Here is a 20,045-nt window from a genome sequence, read left to right as displayed (position 1 = left end):
CATCTTCCATCTTTTCTTTATTTGAATATTTTGAACTTTCATTCCTCTTTAGAGACATCAAGACACTGGAAAACTTAAAAAAACGAACAGCTGCAAATTATGAATACTCACCAACTTCCTGTGAAGTCTTAACGATACCTAGATTGTCCCTCAGCCAACGAACAACAGCACCAGCTATTGCAACAGATCCCTGAAGGAAACAAAATCACTACAACTTTAGAAGACAACAACTGGTAGCTTCATTATCCTTTTTACAAGACTGGAGAGGAGGGGTAGCTGCGGCCTCCAATTGCAGGCTTACAGTCACAGCTTAAAGCACTCCCAAGAATGCTCACAACCAAATCACAAGTTTCTTGGCAACTGGAGACTGCCATGTAAAAATGGCAGCCTGTTATGCAGGCTCCATGTAGAAAAGGTACGTATTGCACGATTTTTTCCATGAAGGGGAGTTACCATGACATTTCCTAAGCAGTCTTCTTGTCTCTAATTTAGTCATGAGGTCCAGTAGCCTCAGCCTTCTTTTTCCAACAAACTAAGATTTTTATATTTTGATTTAAAAAAAACAAGACTGATTATGTCTAGAGTCTAAACATAAATGCTCAGACAGACAGAAAATTTAGGCACTTGCATTTCCAGCAAAATTCCTCTATTGCCTCAAGAAATGGCCCTGAATAGCTCCGTCACATCATAAATGAATGGCATAGCTCCCATCTCACTCCAAAGTCCAAATGGACTTCTCTACAAGACAGTCTCAAGTCTACCTACCAGGCTTCAAGTAAAATGGGAGCAGCATTGTATTTTCACTGAAAGCCATTGCTAGAAGGAACAGGGGTGTTTTCTAACTAGCTAGCTATTATATCTCTGTAATGTCTTATTACATCTCTTGCATCTCTGAAAAGTGTCTCAACCAGCAGACTGTAGATAATACTAGCATGGATACATGAGAAAGAACACTGAATATCTTCTGTTGAAGCTGTTCAGAGAAAGACTGGAGATGAGGAAGAAGCGAAGTACACATGCATGTGTTTCAGCATGCACAAGTACAAAGCACTCTCAAGACAGTTCTAGTTCTTGCCTTAAGAACACGAGTTAAAAATATAACAAAACTCACACACACTTGCACAAAACGAAAACCCCAAAGTTTGCCAGAACACGGCAAATGCAAGATCAACTTTCCTTAGAGAAGGAAAAGGAAATGAACACAGCCTCCTACATCCTAGTAAAGTACTGTAAGCCCAGTGAAGAAAATCCTGTGTGTTGTCTTTGCCTGTTTCACATTAAAAACATAGGCTCTCAGTATGCATGTTTTGAAAATAATAATTAGATCAAGCCCACCAAGCAACATAGATGGAGTAATAATCATTCTACTCATCCTAATGAAGCTCTGGTGCCAAACAGGTGCTCAGCTGATCTGTGCTTCAGAAGCAGAGGTCTAGAACAATGAACCCTGAAGTTACAGTAAAAATCCAATTTTCTACAGACTTTGGACGCCCTCAGAGTTGTGTGGAAAATTGAGGAACCACATTCTGGAAGTAAGCACCTAAGTCTTAGTGGGTAAAAAAAGTTCAATTGTTAGAGAATTTTTGTCACAGAAATTTGGTTCAGATTTTTGAAAGTTGGAAGGAAAATTCATTAGAATGAAATAAAAAACAAAGATATCTAGTGATGCCTTTTATTTTGAGAGGATAACTCAAACACTAGTACTTTTTCCCCTCTTTTTAAAGCCTAATTTTAGTATAACTTTTTTTCTTTTTTATTTATTTATAACATTTATTAAGGATTTGGAAGACTGTGTAACAGAAAAAATGTTTTAGCCATGATGCCCTGAAAATATAAATGATGTAATGTAGATCTATTTTTACTAGATTACATGATATAGATTGGAGATAGGGATAACCAAAACCACACATAAGCCTTGAGGCATACAAGCTATAACACAAAGCTGTTTTGATTTCCATGCAACTGATGATAACTTAAGAATACTAGAAAACAGAAGTAAACAAGAACATGTATCACTACAAGAAAGAAGAAATTCCTAGACTTACCTCTAGTGCATAACAAACAGGTTTGTCTCTACCCAGTTTGTAAGCTATTGTGGTTAGAAGACCATGCTCTGAGAATACAGACTAAATAGGACAAGGGAAAAGAAAAGGAAAATCATCAACAGAGGCAAAATATATTTAAATAAAAATATTCAAGTGATAATAAACATGAGACAAAACCTTCACTGGGAAAAAAAAAAAAAAAGAGCCATGAAAAGTTTAAACAGAGCAAATTATCAGTCATTCTAAATAAACACCTAAGATAGAACCCTCAGATCGCTGGTGTTAATTCTCATTTTCACAAGCTGCCTCAGATCTTTCCAGCCTCCTTATAGCAAAGAATTGGGGTTTTTAAAGATGTGAATGAGAAATAAGTCAAACCTTTGCATGATTTATTCAACTACAACTACAAAGAAAAAAATGGGAGAAAATGAAGGGAAGAAATAAAATAGCCAAGCCAAGGAGAAAAGCTTGTGGTTAAGTAACACAATACTCAGTACTTCTGGGTGAGAATAAGAAACATAAAAGGAAAGAGTAACAAATTTGATATGAAAAGTTCTTTTTGGAAATTTAAGAAGCTAGGAAATGAAGTCTTACTGAAAACACCTTGAACTAATTATTACTGTGTGTTCTTTCAGATCTTGGTATGCACTTTTCCTTATTTCTAGCAATGTAACTGTTGCTAATAAGTTTAAGAAAGGCTAATATATAGTTGCACTCAAGAACTTAAATAAAGATTGTAAATAAAACGTGAACACCTAAAAAAATGCAACTGACCTTCTGACCGGTATTGCACAGCAGGAAACATCCTGTTCCATACCTAGCGAAAAAGTAAGGGAAAGTTAAAACCAAGTTGTTTAAAGGATAACCTGTTACTGCAATTCATGAAACTGTGACTCCCTGTGGAGAATCAGGACACCACATTTTGCTCCTTGAAGGTTAGGTTACCATTAACTGATGATAAAGCCATCCTCAAAAAGCTGATTAAAAGCAGCCTGCCACTGGAAAATCTAGTCCCACACCTCTCTGGTAATTTCTTGTATAATACTTGATCAAGGAGCAAATACTGTTGAAAACTAAGTGTGAATTCCTCTTTGGTGGCACTGTTTACCTCCTTCAATTTAAGGTGATTACAAAAGGTCCTTTATAAAATAAATACTTCACGATGTTAAATTCAAGCTTTTAAAGGGGAAAATTTAAGAAACACTGTTCCTGTCACAAAGAGGAGGGATTTCTTTAAACATATTCTGTTCAAAAATTTAAAAAAATGGCATGTTTCTCATCTGAAGACCACATATATGTGTGCATACGCACACATATAAGGACACAGTCTAGTAAAATGACTACAAAATACTTATAGTTCACTCTAACCTATTCCAGGAAATTATGAGTTTCCTACCTTTTTAATACCCTGAAAACTAATAACTTAAAATAGTACTGAGAAAGTCCTCAGTTATATTTGGAGAGAAAAAGGGTAAAGCAGTAACACAAATAGGTCAAAAAAAAAAAATCTCACTTTTACCTTTTGGTTTAGCAGGATTTTAAAAAAAAAATCTCTTGTGTTATAAAGTATTTATTATCAAAATACATCATGACATTATTACTTAGAACCATGTTTGGTTTACTAAAATAGAAGGCCATTAACCATTAAATTTGTGTATAAATATAAAAGATAAAGTGAAGGTTAATTGGCAACAAGTATAGATTAATGTGTAATTAAATCTGTGGAAGTCCAATACTGTGTGTGTACCTACATGCTCAGTTAAGCACATGGTTGTAAATGGAACAGTAAAGTAATTTAAGCAGAGAGCTTTTCCTCAAATGAATGTTTGATTACTCCAGTTGCCTGATTTAACCGATCAGCTATTTTAAACAAGGGACACTAAGAGTCTGAGAAGTAGAAAAATAACAATGTAAAATTCTCCACACTGAGCTAGACACAGAAGAAAAACAGAAGACTGCAACTGAAACGAACTTTTCCCATCTAGCAACGCTGTGGGTTTTTTGTCATTCAAGTCTATGCAATCTAACTCATACGGCCTGTATTTGTTTAACTTTAGGTCACAATTTAAATGATACTGCAACTGTTTTAATCTATGTTTTGAAGAATTTTAAAATAAAAAACCTCCTATCACACAGAGACATTTCCTCCCAGTGACTTTGTTCCAAAATATGCCTCACAAACCATTTAAATTTAGTATCTCCACTATTTTATATAAAATTTAGGACACTGTTTACTTTGTAGGTCAAAACAGCCAAAGGTAGAGCTGTAGTTATGCGGTAATTACAAAAGCATTTGGCAGATATCTTGAAAGAGAACATAAAACTAAATTCAAAACAGAACAGTGACGTACTGTTTATCTTACAACTTTCATAATAACTTACGTATTTTTTGCCTGCCCATCTTGAAAACACATTTGCCCAACAAGAGCTGCAGACTGGTCACCCAAGCACTGAAAACAGAATCACATGCATGAAAAAGGTACATGAACACATATATTTAACTATAATCTTTTAGGAACACGTGGGTAATTGAAAGTGATAAAAAAATGTAGAGAGACAACCTGTGCTTTTTACTATTCTTCCCTTTGTAAGAACTGTAAATGAAATGTGTCGTGCTACTTTCAGTGAACAAGTTTAAGAAATCAAAATTAAAATTTACTATCTTTATGCATGCTGTATTGGAAAAATAAATAGAATCTGCCCAACATTTCTGGATTATGTATATACTAAACTCCCTTTACATATAAAGCAGAGCTTGCTTCCATTTTGTAATGTTACTCATTTACTTAGAGATCCTGTATTTCCAACAGCATTACACATCAGCAGTAGAGCTGTTAGCTGTATTTCCACAGCCAGACCTTAACTTAATAATGAAGAATCCAGTCAATTAATAATTCAACTTCAAAAGTTTACTTCATGTTTAGCATGAAGTAAAAAAACATTAACTTAATATGTAGCAGAATTGACCCATCTTAAAGCTTTTTCTAGTTCATGCAGTATCAGGTTCTCATGCTAAAATCTGAGTTGAAGTAGGACTTACCCCGGAAATTGGTACACCTGTCAAAGCTCCAGATTTCTGATTTGCAAAAAGAGAAAAAAAAGCTTCAAATTAGCTTTCAATGAATACTATTTAAGGCAACAAAAAAAAGAAGCTAAAACTGTAATGCTCAAAGGAAAACAAAGAAGGGTCACGTAAGCAAGATGGTTCAGTTCAGGTGTACATTGGACTTCAGCTTAATGCAGCTCATACCTAAAACACTAAAAAACAGAGAGTGGGAAATTTACAGGTATACTTTACGTCACCTCAACAGTTCTTAACATAAATTTTGTTGAAATCATAGTGTACAGAAAACAAGGTTCAGTGTAAACTGTGCAGTCAGTGTCGAGTCTAAAATGCAGAAGTGCAAAATGGTGAAGTGACTAGAAAAATATATGATTGTGATGATACACTAAGCAAAGACAGATGCCTCATTTTAAGACACAGCATTTTAAGTCTCATATAGGATTTCTTCCAAACACTACCATGCAGTTTTTCAGTTATGTTCTTGCAATACGTACAAGAAATTTATATCCTAAAAATTTTTACTTCTTTAAATTGTTTCTTTGCGCAATTGTGAAAATTCGGTGAAGCCAAGCAAGTGCATTTCCAATATGAATCTTTTTTTTTTCTTTAATTCTCATTTTCATTAATTGGATTTAAGGTAACTGAGTTTATAAATGCACTACAAAACTCTGCATGAATCTGATGTTTCACTATAATAGAATCAATATTTGTAGACTGGATGGCCTGCTTTTCTCATTTATAAAATGAGACAGCCAACATTTATTAGCCAATAGCTGTATTTTTTGCTTCACTATAAAAAAAAAATATTCAACAGCCTGCAATTAAGGCAAACATATACATCAGGACTATATTTTAGAAACAACTTTGTCATGAACTCCAATTTTAATATCTCAGATTTGGAAACACCCGCCAAATTTGTTCATCTAGAGAGTGTGCTTTTACTAGTCCTTTAACCAATGGAAATGCACAGTATCTGAATAGAATGGATAAGACATAGGTGGTCAGCCTAATGGAAGCCTCTACTCACCAGGCTAGGACAGATTTTCTACAGTCAGCAAAAGGAAGAAAAAGAAAAAAAAATGGAAGGAAAGAGGAAGAGAAACAGAAGTTCACATTTAAAGTGACCAGTTACTCTGGTTCAGTTGCCAGGTAGCATCTTTTTCCATTTACCTCAGTTATTCAGCTTAATACAACTCACTCTCGTCTGGGCTTCACATTAATAAAAGTCAGCAATGACTTCTAATGGCATGTCCATGAATAGATTAACAAAATTAATTACATTTCAGGCAAGTTAGAGTTGTATTTTAAATAAAAATCTCATAACTAGTCTTAATTATAAAATGCTTGTATGTTCTTAATAAATAGCAGGGCAAACTACCAGGAAAAAAAATGTAATGTGACAACATCCAGTTTATCCGATTCTGAAGCTAACAAATTAGATGCCACTGTATCAGAAGAGTTGGTGCTGCATCAAAGTAAACTTGAATACTCAGCCCCATGATAACAATTAATGATTTAGTCATAAGTAATGTCCAGAGCTGCATTGGAAGCAGTTTGACTAAAAAGACATCACAATAATACAAAATTTTTTTTTACTAAGTGCTATGTAAATATACATTGCAAGAGATGTTTATTTTTTAAAAAGAATGCGATCTAAGGTGTCACCCGTGATTTCCCATTTCACAGAAACTGACTAATCTTGCCTTCAGTTATGTGGAAATAAGACATTATATGTCTTGTCCAGTCTTCTTAGGTCACGAAGACTTCCACAGCAACTTTCATCTCTACTTTTCAATTGTATAAGAAGTAAAAATATTGTGCTCTAATAACAGCAATCTCATTCTTTTAATCTACTGATTATACATTGCATTCTGATGGGTAGCTTCTAAATTGGTAAGTAACTGTAATAAAAAATATTTATCCTAATAAAAAAAAATCTCCCATCTTGTTATGTCTATGTAACACTTAAAAGAAGAAAAAAAAATATTTAAAGTCATATTATCATACAACAGAAGAAAATGACATACTAATCATAAATCAATACTGGTCTAGAAAAATCCATTAGTCTCAATCTATGGAAATTCCGTCAAATCTATATTGATACAGTTATATTTTTACAAGATTCACACACACACAAGAAAACTTACCATCAGGCCATAAATCTCAGAGGAGCTTCGTACTTTTGGGAGTATTTCTACAGGAATATCAAAGAACCTGAACACAATACAAAATAATTTATAGGTATGGCCAGTGCTAAATCACAAAACATTTTGCTCTTATTTTCTTAAATACGTTTAAGCTCTAAAGAAAAAAAATCTGTAGAAGGAACTTTGATTTCTAGGGTTTAATGCATAACTATGTGTTTTTCCACTCGCTACAGTATATGACACTGCATTATGGAGTAAAACAGCATATATTTGAATATTTTGAAGACATATACAACTCTTTCATGTGGGAAGTCATTCCTCTTCCAGTAATATCTTTATGATATTGTTGTTAATAAGTTTACATTTAAAATAGAGACATTATCATTGTAACTGTCTTACAAATTCAATAAAGGAATAAAGAAATGGCTAAATGTCATTGTTTCCATGAACCAGTTTTCCACCAACAGCAAAAATCTGCTACTTTTAGTTAATCCAGACAGTTGTAATTTGGACATCTTGAAAACAATTAATCTTAATTACTAATGTTAACAGTAAATACAATAGTAATTGCTGACCTTGGACTAGAAGAGATTCTTACTATTAAATGGATTTATTCACAGATTACTTATAGAATCTACTTAAATAACAGTATGACTGAAAAACCGAACTTACTGGCAGAGCTCAGGATCCCATTCCAAGGAATGAATGTTAAACAACATTGTTCTACTGGCATTGGTTACATCTGTACAGTGAACGCCTCCATTCTTTCCACCTGTCAAACTCTGAACAGAAAAAATATCAACAGTATTCACCAAGAAAAGATATAGGTTTATTTCAAAAAATTACAAAAAAAAGTTCTAAATTCAGAAAGCTTTCAGCTTGGAACTGGGTACTCCAATATTTCTTCAACAACTAAAGAGACCTGGTAAGGGTGGAACAAAAGCGTGAGAGAGGTAATAGCAACACCTCGTGGATTCTTATATTGCTAAAGTGGCTAATACACCTTTCTAAAGTCCAAGGTTTTTCTAAAAGCATGAACAAAATTTTAGAGCAACTACAGTAAACTACACATAAGCATCTACACACACACAAAAAAAAAGAACAGTGATACGTGGACAGTGAAAGTTCATCTTGTAATGAACTTTAATGAAATTTCTTTAGTGGCTTGTATTGACATCACTTTGTGATCAGCAGGCATCGTGTGTCATAGTACTCTGCACAGGAATTTGCTTTATATGGAATTTTTTTTAAAAAGAGTGAAAATAAATTCACAAATACATACCCATATAAGCCATGAATCAATAGTCCCAAACATAGCTCTTCCATCAGCAACTGCTTTCCTGATCTCTTCCACATTATCCAAAAGCCATCGAAGTTTCACTGCACTAAAATAAGTGCTAAGCGGAAGACCAGTCTTAAACTGTAAGATAAATTAAAAAAAAAATCATTTAAACACCATGTATTTTTTCCATGAATACTGTAGTTATATATAAAAATGGTGATAATAAGTGAAAAACTGAAGACACAAACCTCAGAAATTACACAAGCTTGCTATTTAAATAAGTACTAAGCACACAATACACAGGTCTGAAAATATCAAAACCAAATGACTGGTGCATTAATGGACAAAGATCAAAGCTGATCTTAATACAGTTCAAAGACCAGTTATGTGGAAATAGTTGTTTGCAGAAGTCCTGCCTTATCTAGGATATCTCCATATGACTAGACAGCAAGTAAAGACAACAAAAATGAACAGCGTGACACAGCAAAGATGGAATTTGTATTCTACTAGACTTAAAAATCAAATAAGTTTATATGCTTTTTGACAGTCATTTCCTGCCTATAGGAGAACATATAAATATAATAATAATAATATTTATACAATCAATCAAGGAAAATATAAAGCAAAGAATTATGAAACCTTTTCACAAGCATTTCTTTTCCAAATTGGTATGTATATACACCCATATTAAAAGAAAAAAGAAGTAATTTGCTCTTCACAAACAGTCTTCCAGTTCTCAGACTGGTTGCAATTAATTTCAATATTAAGGTATAAGATGAGAAAGGTTAATATATTTCACATCAGTAAAGTATTTTCCAAACTTTTTTTTCTACTTGCTCCTAATTTTTGTGTGTGATGTTTACTTGTCATTGGATAAGTAGCACATTATTAAGTCACTAATGATTACTCATTTAACTTCTTTAGCGAGATATGTAAGGAGCGTTAACCACTCATTTTGAGAAAAATAAGCATTTTCTAGTCTCAGACTGGTGTATAGTATTATGCATGTACTTTTTTGACAAGCTAAGAAAGAACTAGAAGCTACAACTTTGTTTTGTGAAATTTTAAGCACACATCTCCAAAATATATATACTGTAGCTACAAGAGTTCAGCTAATACTTAAATGTTCTGGAATATGTCTTACCTTAAAAAAGGCTTTGTTTTTTCCTGGAATTCTTTTAAGAAGCCGTTCAACTGTCGACTGGGTTCTCAGGTCAAGCCACACTAAAAACATGAATAAAATTAGCTGATTTAATACGTGAAAAGTGACATGTACAAGCTGCTTCTACAAAACTAGAGCTCTTGCCAGTAAATTCCTCTCTATTTTTAGCTTTTCATGTAGTTGAAAGAATATTGTAGGGCCATTGTATTTTAAATTCACAGTTGTAAAAATTAAAAATTGTTAGAGAAGCTCATTTGATTTAAAAGAACAAAAGAAAAAATAGGATTTTTCACTTAACAGGATATATACTTTTCTCTATTAGGGCATAAGCAAATGACTAATACTACTTTGTTTACAGCAGATGACTGTCATTAAACTAAGAGGTTAAAACAAATAGCAGGTTGTTTATTTACTACTCCTATGAAAACTTTGAACTAGAACACTATGTCAGAGTTATCAAGGTGCAGCTGGGCTTAAGATAAAGCTGTTAACAACATATATTTGAATATAGAATTCTGGATTTTCAGTGATACTATGCTAAACTAAATCTGGCACTTGACATGGCCTAAAATAGCAAATGTAGACAATTACCCTTTCTCAGCTGACATATTCTGAAAAGCCAAGGTAGCAAATATAAAACTCCAAATCAATAAGCATTCATTAAACCTACTTAACAGGGTTTTCCTTTAGGTTAAACCAAAATCATCCTGAAAATTTAGTAAGCTTCTTCATTTAAAAGGAAGTGATTGGGCTTAAGTCAGAGCTTCATTACATGTCAGGGATGTACAAAACCCCTCAGGAACTTTTTTTTTGGTTAAGAGCCGGTAAAATGATTTATTAGCTATTAAGTAATAATTTTAGCAGAATAGGATTTTTTTTAATTGCACTGGTATATACAGGCAGACAGCTTATGACATAGATATCAAAAAAATCAAAGTAGTTAGTAGGCTAGGCCACAATGAGATCTACACAGGAAGCTAGGAAAACATTTTTCTACAACATGCTCATTTTATGATATCACATATTCAGAAAATATAATAGTTACCAATAGCATTATAAAGCGGTTCTCCAGTCGTCTTGTCCCAAACCACTGTTGTTTCTCTCTGATTGCTGACTCCAATGGCTTCAGGACAAAATAGAAAGAAGTATCCTTTTCAGAAGGTTTGTTTTCCCCTTTTGGGGGGTGAGGGAGGGAAGGGAGAGGTGGAGATGAGGGAGGAACAGGTAAGGAGAAGAGGAAAGTAAATGGGAAATAAAAAGCTTCCAACTTTTTAATGTTACAATCTAAAAATAGTACTTCTAAAAACTCATCATTCAACTTTTGCTGCTTAACCTATGTACGCTAAATATGCCTTTTTTTTTTTTTTTTTTAGTCACAGAGACAGCAAAAACACTGTCAGGGAAACTAGTTTTTCCCAATAAGTCCTAATTTAAATTTCAGAATTTATTCATTCATACTTGTCTCTGTGTTTTTTGGAAGATTAGGTTAAGATTACTTTGTGTATTTTGCATTGCTAATATACATGAAGGACTTATTTTCTCATTATTCCTCCCAAATAAACTGATTTCAATTCCAATTTCACTTTTTTTTTTTTTGAGACCAGCACATGATCCCTCTTTTCTTTTATTAACTTAGAGAATCTGATTTGCTCAACCATGAGTGTGTTAAAGCCCTCCTAAATAGTAGGAATACCTTTTATGTTAGTGATGTCTATGTTCAGTTGTTGCAACTTCTCACAGGTCTTTTCCACACATTCATGGACAGACTTTAATATTTCCTTCGGCTCTTGTTCCACCCATCTTTAACAAACAGTAAGCAGTAGTTAATAAAAAGACAAAAAAAAAAACAACATTTAGGGAAAAAAAGAAATTCTAGTCTAAAAAATCAGCCAAACATTTTGACACAATGGTAACTACTAAGTATGCTTTACATATCTAGAAAAGGTGTAATGAATTTCAAACCCTTTTTAAACAGTTTGTTGTATTTTCACAACAGTCTTGTTTAAACCTTAGTCTTAAACTTTAAAGTCTAACTTTAAATACGTTAATGAATAGTCAAACACTAAGTATTTTTAGTTTACGTAACTCAAGAGCACATACCAAACACCCAATGTCGGGTTTTTTATGCCATTTTTTTCTACCACACAGTCTTTTATAGCAGATACTATGTTCTTAATAATTATTAATCAACTTCAGTTTTGATCATTCATAGAGAAAGAGACATAAGCTCTACCAAAATGTGCACAAACAAATAAAGAACCAAAGAAAATTCATACCCTTCTTTAGGGAATTTCTGCTGTATTTCAACTTGATGGTGACTTAAGAGCTCTGCTGTTTTCGCATTAAAAACCTGCAAATAAATTATACAACAGAATTTTCTATAAACAACAATAAATGAACATTTATTCTTTTGAACAATTACAGTGTCTTGATAATTGAAAGTCATTTTCTATCATCAACCCAAATATCAATATAACCTGGGTTAAGATATATGAATTTTTGTAATTAAGGTGAACAAAGAATATTTTGGTAAGCTCTGCTGTGAATTATAACTGCTTTTTTTTCTTGATGGATTGGGAAAGAACCAGATTTTTTCTTGTGGAGGTTGTAGAAATTAAACAAGTGATGCATTTTAGAACACATCTCTCAGTAAAATACCCATTCTAGTTACAACATTTCTTTAGTTCTTGCTCTGACACTCTAATGCCAGAGCTACTCCTTTTCTTGGGTTAGCTCACTTCTAGGAGAGTCAGACAATCTCATGTAGTTTAGAAGTCACAGACGGGACCAAACTGTGAAGAAAGAGCGAGCTCCTAGGCGGCACCCAGTTTGTTTCAAAACAAACTATAAATACAGAGCTCATGAAGAATCTGACAAGAAAAGACTGTCACTGCAGCAACACAATCCATTAAAAAAGAGAACACGCAGAAAAATTACTTAGATTTGGATATACTACAATAAAAACCAGCAGAATAGAAAATCCTTAGGACTATACTCATGGCTATTCTTAAGGAATTGCGAGTTAGAGGCTCTTCTTTGCAGTAGAAGCTCAGCTAGAATACACAATGATCTTCATTAACCATCAATGGCCTGTTTCCAAAAGTAATCTACTGTGGCCAAGCTAAAATGACATCTAGTAAAACATCCAGCTTAATTGTACAATGAGTAAGCCAGCATAACTGACTGGGGAATGATGACATTCCTGTGAAAATGGCTCTTTCTCACTAGCACCATGCAGAATCTTTTGCTTGAAGAACATTCAGGGACCTACGAAGTAAAATCTTACAGCAGACTCAGGTGAACCGCAGAACATGCCAGCAGGATACAATCCTATCTTTTTATGGCAAGCAGAGGAGGGCCAGATTTAGACATCACTCTTGTGCTAAGGGTACTAAATTCAGTTATACCCATCTACTCTCTAGGATACAACTGAATCTCTTCTAGACTTCCTTGGTAATGCTCTCTTCTCATTCCATAAATTTTAGGAATTCCTCTTAAAGCTTTTAATTCCTAAACTCTTGATTTCATTTAGATAGTACAGTTTACTCTGAAACTATTAGAACAGTTCTGATAAAGAGCAGATCAAGTCCAGACTCTACGGTTTCTTTGAAACCTTAGAGTGTAACTTTACGGTGAAACTTTGAAGTTTAGAAACATTCTACTTATATATTAGAATCACAGAATAATTTAGGCTGAAAGAGACCTTGAGAGATCTCTAGTGCAACATCCTGCTCAAAGCAGGGTCAGCTATGAACTTAGACCAAGTCGCTCAACGACTTTTTCTATGTAGGTCTTGAAAACCTCCAAGGATGGAAACGGCGCAACCTCTCTGGAAAATACTAAAAGCTAATTTTTCCCCTCACTGCCCAGGAAAGAAGTCTTAAAAAGGTATAAGTTCATTATTTTGTTATCATTTGGAAAGATTACATAGAAAAAGCACCACTCTATTCTTTTTACCATATTTCCTTATCTGTATTTCACCTACCTGCTCAGGTTTGACATGAACTTATCCTAATAAAAGGGTAAGCCTTGTCGGTACCAAATGTTTGGAAGGAACGGGTATATGAGTGTATAAGGAATGGGAAACAGGTGTTAATACATAGTTAATAGGAGAGATTAAGTTTTGCCTGTATGCAGCAAGATTTTTTTACTTCAAATTGCCTTTCTGCTAAAAGCACAGTAACATTCACTAAGTTTTTATAATAAATATAGAAGAGTTTTTATTGAACCTGTATCTATCTGACCTAATAACAATGTTAAATATAATTTGGTATTCATTCATTATTAATCACTCAATATTCCTTGAAACAAAAGGCAGTACATAAGAATTCCTACTGTTAGCAAGGAATAAACACAGATTGAACTAGACAAGGCTATTCATTGAACCTGGAGTGTGTGACCTGCAGATAATAAAGGGTGAAGCTCTAGCACAGCAAGGCTTTTGCCTCCTTCTAAGCAGGCTGTTCTAACAGCAATAAATTCTCAACAGAGGCAGTAACATTACAAATGCATAGATTTTTCCATGACCATAGAGAAGAACTAAGTAAGCATGCTCCCCTAATCCATCACAAACAAAACCGCAAACTTCTGACATTCTCAACAAAAGCAGCAGACACTCCCTGTACCTGCGGGCAAGGGATTAAAAAGTTTCTCTGAGAACAATACCATGTTCTACAGTGATAAATAGAATTCTGATACATGAAAGGATGCCAAACATAAATGAGTCATTACACTTAAACCTAGAAGATGATAAACAAAGTGGGAAATAAGTAAAGCAAATGGGATGCCCCCCCAGATCAAAAAACAACCAAAATCAAAAACAACAAACAAAAAACCTCTTGCCAAAAAACCCCAAAGCATTCCTTGTTTTTTATCTGACAGTAGTGAGAGAGAGAAATAGCTGACAATAAGTCTGGGTAATTCAGATAAGGTCAATACATTCCTGTTGAAACAAGTTTGAAGTGTATTTCTGCCACTGCTTTCCTTCCTTTCATATTCATTAAGAACTGGTTCCACTTTATGATATTGATCTCCCACTTCTTGTAGGGGGGAAAAAAGTCCAAGTCCGTTTTGCTCTAAGTCTATCAGCAGTAGTCACAAAAGAATTGTCTAGGGTATTTGGACATATAGAGTTATCTTGAACAGAGATGATTTGATGAAAAACAGTGAAAACCACCATATATGTACTGAATTCTCTGGTGAGAGATTAAAGAAAAGGAATAAACAACATCCTCCTTCCACTTCCAACAAATTATCATACAGAGAATTAGAGCTTGAGCCTTGAATCTCGGAGTGAAGGAGAGAAGAAAGACTTGCTTAGCAATACTATATATAAGCAAGCAACAAGCATAAGGGCTGATCATTTAATTCAAGCTCTTTGTAGGGTCTCTAATATAATACATGACATCATACGAAGGGGTGCAAACAGCTGCATGGTTTTACATTAAGGCTTTATCATCTTAGTGGAAAAGATCAATCGGTTGTAACAATTTTCAAAGTATGAAAATAAATATGAGACAAACAGAAACATGAGGCTCATGGTAGTGACTGAAGAAATTGCACAGCGAAAACATAGATTTTAGAAGTAACTTTTCATGACCCTCAAGCTTTGTGATGTAACTCTGCCTGCAGAAAAGCTACTTTTATTAATCTGTGCTGTATCTTCATGTGTTTCTGTTAAGCTGGAACAGCTACAGCTTTGCAGGCAAACAAGCTCAGGGCTGGAGTTCTGAAACTGCAGTGAAATCAACCCAACTGGGGGAAGAATGACAGAGGAACAATAATTCCACCTTTAGCGCTTAACTAGGATTAGCAATGAGTCAGAATTTATGAGTAAGCAAAGTTTAACAAGCCTCCTAGAAATTATCTTGCTTGGAAGGTTCCTGAAGAACAGACCTCCCTCCCCCCTCAAAGAGGTGTTTATGATTATGGAAATAAAAAGCAAAAATGCAGTGTATTTTAAGTGATAAAAGCTAAGAGTTAGGGAAAATGGAAGTATATGCAATATTTTTCACCCTGCTTGATAGCTCTATAATCAAGTTTTCCTTTTTCACAAAAGATCATGTTACTTCAGTAGACGGATGAAACGGATTCCCCTCTGAAGGGTAAGCTCAACGGGTGCTAAGTTTTTCCTTATCTAAAACCAGTTTCTGTTCACTGAAAAGAATGTTTATAGTGTCATATAACTTTTATTTTAATGTTTCTTCTGGAAATGAAGTAAAGGAAGAAAGAAATATTCCACTGAGGTGGGAACAAAATGTCTGCGGCTGACTGACAAACTTAGAACTTGATGTATATGTACTATATGTATTTCACTGGATGTGTACTTCACTATTTCAATTCTTGCTGTTCCTGGATAAAATACCAGAAAGACTTTACCTAGCAAATACCTTCCAAGAGATCAGGCAGTGGTTGAGCTGGCCATTAGCTCCTGCTCCCAAGACTTTTAGCAAAAGAAGTTACAGTGGTTTTTTTTGATGTGATTCTTGAATGAGACAAAATGGAACACAAGAGATGCAAGTATTTGATGAAAATATTTGGCAAAACATCTAGACCAGAATTTAGTCATCTGAGTACACTTATTTAGCCTACTTAACTAATTTTCCTGCTTGATATCTTTAAGAAAATGAGCCTTATGCAACCGCAGTAGTACTCCAAGCAGTGGGCTCTCCTTGGTGACTCTGAATCTACTGTCCAGATTCAACCCAACTTAACCAAAAGTTGAGATCTCAAAAATAATTTAAGTTTACTTTGCAAAAGCAAGTAGTTTATCAAAGAAAAGATCCAAATTAGGGTCCCCGGATGGTCAAACTACAGCATAAGCTAGAACTGTATGTGTATTGTGTGTGAGAGACAAGGATAAATAAGAAGTGACAGTAACAGAAATGCACCAAAATTCTGGTGTTTCTTTATTGTCTATGCTCATAAAGCCTCATTCACGCAAGCAGAAAAATCTCTCAAAATTTGGGTCCAAACACAGAATAACTAATTCTGGAAGGAATCTCTGGAGGTCACCTAGCACAACCCACTGCTCAGGTAAGCTTAAATTTAAAGTTAGACTGGGTTGTTCACGGCCTTTTCTAGTCAGGTTTTGAGTATATGCAAGGACGGAAATTCCAAAGGCTTTCTGGGCCTTTGATCCAGAGCTCCCCATACTGAGACATTTCTTCCTGACATATATTTGAAACTTCACTTGCTGCAACTTGTATTCATTGGCTGTTGTTTTTTTCTGTGCACATCTCAGAAAAGGCCAATTCTGTCTTTGTGGTAAGACAGCTGAAAACACCCCCATAAGACTCCACTATGATGAAATAGCCCCTTGCGTGCCTCGTGCTGCAGTGCACTGACCATGTTAGTGACCCTCTGTTGGACAAAACCCAGTTCCTCAGACTCTTTCTTCATCTGGGGGGACCAAAACCAGACACAGTGTTCTCAATGCTGCCTCCTAAGTGCCACACAGAGGGCAATAATTACTCCCTTTGATCTGCAGTCTGCACTTTTCTTAATGTGGTTAATCTTCACCACCACAAGGACACTCTGCTCACTTATATTCAACTTGCTGTCCAGCAAGAATGCAGGTCCTTTTTCACCAAGCTGCTTCTTAGCCTTCTGTCCCAAGTGCTAAACTCTGTTGAACTTCATGAAGCTTCTGCCAGGTCCTTTCTCCAGCTGAAATCTCAGTCAACTCCTCCCCCTGGTCTGTGGTCATCTGCAAACTTGAGAGGGCTTTCCAACCCATCCTCCAGGCTGTTGGTGAAAATACTACAGGGTATCAGGCCTCACCACTGATTGCTGTGGAACACCACTTGTAAACTGGCCACCTGTAATTGTGAAGTTGGTCTCTGAACTGTTGATGCTACCCTTTCACCCCAAATGACCCATCCGTTTTTCATCCAGGCATCTTTAACCTGGTGAAAATCATACGACTTCCATCTTAAAAAACTTGGTAACAGTTGCATTGTACTACTAAATAGACATGTGCAAAGTAACCAACAATTCGATTTCGACTGGTGACTTGATGAAAATGAAAATTGTTGGAAGAACTAGAGAGAAAAATAGTGTAGAGAGATCAGTGAGAAAGGTTTGCAAAACAACTAACACAATAAAAGACTGAGAGGTAGCAAGACAGCCAAGGAAAAAAATTGAGAAAAAAGAACACCACATTACATTTTGGTTTAAATTATTTCAAAGCAGAGTCTGTCTTCTAACTGTGGCAATCTCTTTCCAACACAGAATTCTCCAGGTGCATGTGTTATTACCTGAATGACTGATGTGGCTTGTAGCAGATATCTGCACCCTTCGTCCTCTTTCCTCCCTACCCTATGTTCTGATTTAATTTAGTGATGATGTACTTTTTTTTCTCAAATTCACAGAACTTTATTATCATAATAGTTTGATCACACTGCCAAGTTTAAGACAATGCTGTATTTTGAAATGAATTGAGGGAAGCTGAGATGGATACAAGATGAATTTAAGAGTGACAGACATAATGCACTTTTAAAAAAAAAAATAAGAAAAAAAAGTTATGGCCTCTTATTTATTTGTGTGAGCACCTGAATCCTCAAACAGGGAAGACATACCTCATGTAGACAGAAAAAAAACCCCAACTGTATACAAACCACAGATGCATTCATCAAGTGCAAGAAAGTCCTTGTTATAAGAACTTGTAAAAAATACTTGCAAAAAGAGCTTGAGTATAAATAAAAGCTTGTAGTGTTTCTTTTATTCCTACTAGTGTTATCCTTTTAGGCTACGAAAAATGTTAACTTGGCATACATGTAAAGGAGATAGAATTTATCTTCAGGTGCTGTGAGGAACTTTTCCAGATTCTTTTCTGAAAAGGACTCCTGACTGGCATTCAAGACAGCCTGCTGGTGTCATTTGTCAGTTTGGAGTTTCTCTCCACTCTCAGAGCTGTGTTTTGTCATTTGTCAATCCCATAAAGGTCATGATATTAAGTAATAACGGTAACAGAGGTCAAGAAGATACTCTAGTCTCCTGCTTCGTGAAGGAAAATTGCACATGCGGGAAGCATTTAAGAAAAAAGAAAAAAAGAAAAAAGCAAGGGCAACATTGTGCATATTTGACAACATTTTGTATCTAGCCATTATCTATCTCTGTATCTCTATTCTACAGTGGAAATTATCTCTGGGATCTAAGTCAAAATACTGTGACTTACTGACTAGGCAACAAGACATTTGTAAAGATCTGCAAGCAGGAAGTTTATATAGTAAGTTTCATATATAATAACAACATTAGTTACTCTCTATTGCATAATGTGGAAATAACAAGATCCCTAAAGTAAAGGGCTTATATACATATATATATGATTAATATATTAATCATCCCAACCTCAAACAATCTTCCTCCAGTGGCCCATCTTCCGTAACGTGTACAAGTTCAGTCACCTCAATACCTATAGTGCACGGGATGCACTGACACTAGGGTTGTAGCCTCCGAGACTGCAGCAGTCAGTCCATCAGGCACAAATATATTTTAGAGGGGAGCACAGCAGTCATTGAACAGGCAGTCTGAATAGCAGCTAATCACCGTCACTGAACTCCCATGGACCTCTTTCACCACTGCCTGAGCACTGTGTCCATTTGACTTCATTCAGGGCGAGATACCCGACAGATTTAAAACACAACCAGCTCGAAGCAGCAGGATTTTGCAGCTCCCTCAAGCAGCGGGCTGAAACGCTGGCCTCGGGCTTCCTCTGGAGCCGGGCGGGCACTGCTGGCACCGCGGCCGACTCTCACCCTCTCGTTCTCCGAGGGACGGGCAGCCCTGCTCGCCTGACAGCGCGGCGGGAAGGCGACGGGGGTCTGATCCCCGAGGGACACCGCCGGGGACACCGTCGCTCCGCCACACCCGCGTTCGTTGCCCTAGCGCCCGATTCTACTGGCGGGGCGGCACCCCCGGCCCGCCGGCCGGCACCGCGATGCCGATTCCGGGCAGGAGCCAGGAGCCGGGACAGCGGCATCACGGCCCTTGCGCGGCACGTTGACCCTGCCCTTCCCCAAGGGCACGGCAAAGGCCGGAGGCACCCTGCGACGATGCGGGAGATGGAAGCCGCCGATGCAGCGGCTCCCTCAGGCCGCGGGGCCGTCGCCTGCCCCCCGCACGCCTCAGCGCCCGGGGCCACCCCAAGCCCCCACGATGTGCTCACCAGGAAGCGAGTGGAGCTGGTACCCTGATCGATGGCGCCCACGAGCGGCCCCAGCACCATCCGGTCCGACGCGGCCATGAGCCCCCCTCAGCCGCCCGCCGGCTCCCCTCAGCGGTCCCTCAGCCAGCGGGTAACGGCCGCCCCAACGCTCCCCGGGCAGCTCGCGGCCGGCAGCGC

The 20,045-nt window shown here is 36.3% G+C and overlaps 1 protein-coding gene across 4 annotated transcripts in view; it reads right to left on the bottom strand.

The window, feature by feature from the left end:
* Positions 1-20,045, bottom strand: part of GK (glycerol kinase) — a 34,653-nt gene extending 14,608 nt beyond the window's left edge. For 3 of the 4 annotated variants that reach the window (XM_014948358.1, XM_014948359.1, XM_014948360.1), the window contains exons 1-14: positions 19,869-20,045; positions 11,977-12,050; positions 11,394-11,500; positions 10,746-10,823; positions 9,683-9,762; positions 8,539-8,676; positions 7,929-8,038; positions 7,257-7,323; positions 6,137-6,154; positions 5,086-5,121; positions 4,428-4,495; positions 2,820-2,862; positions 2,046-2,126; positions 112-190 (exon numbers count right to left, since the gene is read on the bottom strand). In XM_014948358.1, the coding sequence (XP_014803844.1) occupies positions 112-190; positions 2,046-2,126; positions 2,820-2,862; positions 4,428-4,495; positions 5,086-5,121; positions 6,137-6,154; positions 7,257-7,323; positions 7,929-8,038; positions 8,539-8,676; positions 9,683-9,762; positions 10,746-10,823; positions 11,394-11,500; positions 11,977-12,050; positions 19,869-19,946 (1,057 nt within the window). In that variant the 5' untranslated portion in view covers positions 19,947-20,045. The remainder of the gene's footprint in view (positions 1-111; positions 191-2,045; positions 2,127-2,819; positions 2,863-4,427; positions 4,496-5,085; positions 5,122-6,136; positions 6,155-7,256; positions 7,324-7,928; positions 8,039-8,538; positions 8,677-9,682; positions 9,763-10,745; positions 10,824-11,393; positions 11,501-11,976; positions 12,051-19,868) is intronic. The other variant, XM_014948357.1, reaches the window with a different exon arrangement.

Source organism: Calidris pugnax, unplaced genomic scaffold (genome assembly GCF_001431845.1).
Source record: "Calidris pugnax isolate Ruff unplaced genomic scaffold, ASM143184v1 scaffold164, whole genome shotgun sequence".
Lineage (NCBI taxonomy): Eukaryota > Metazoa > Chordata > Aves > Charadriiformes > Scolopacidae > Calidris > Calidris pugnax.
This window is presented reverse-complemented; position numbering and strand designations above follow the sequence as displayed.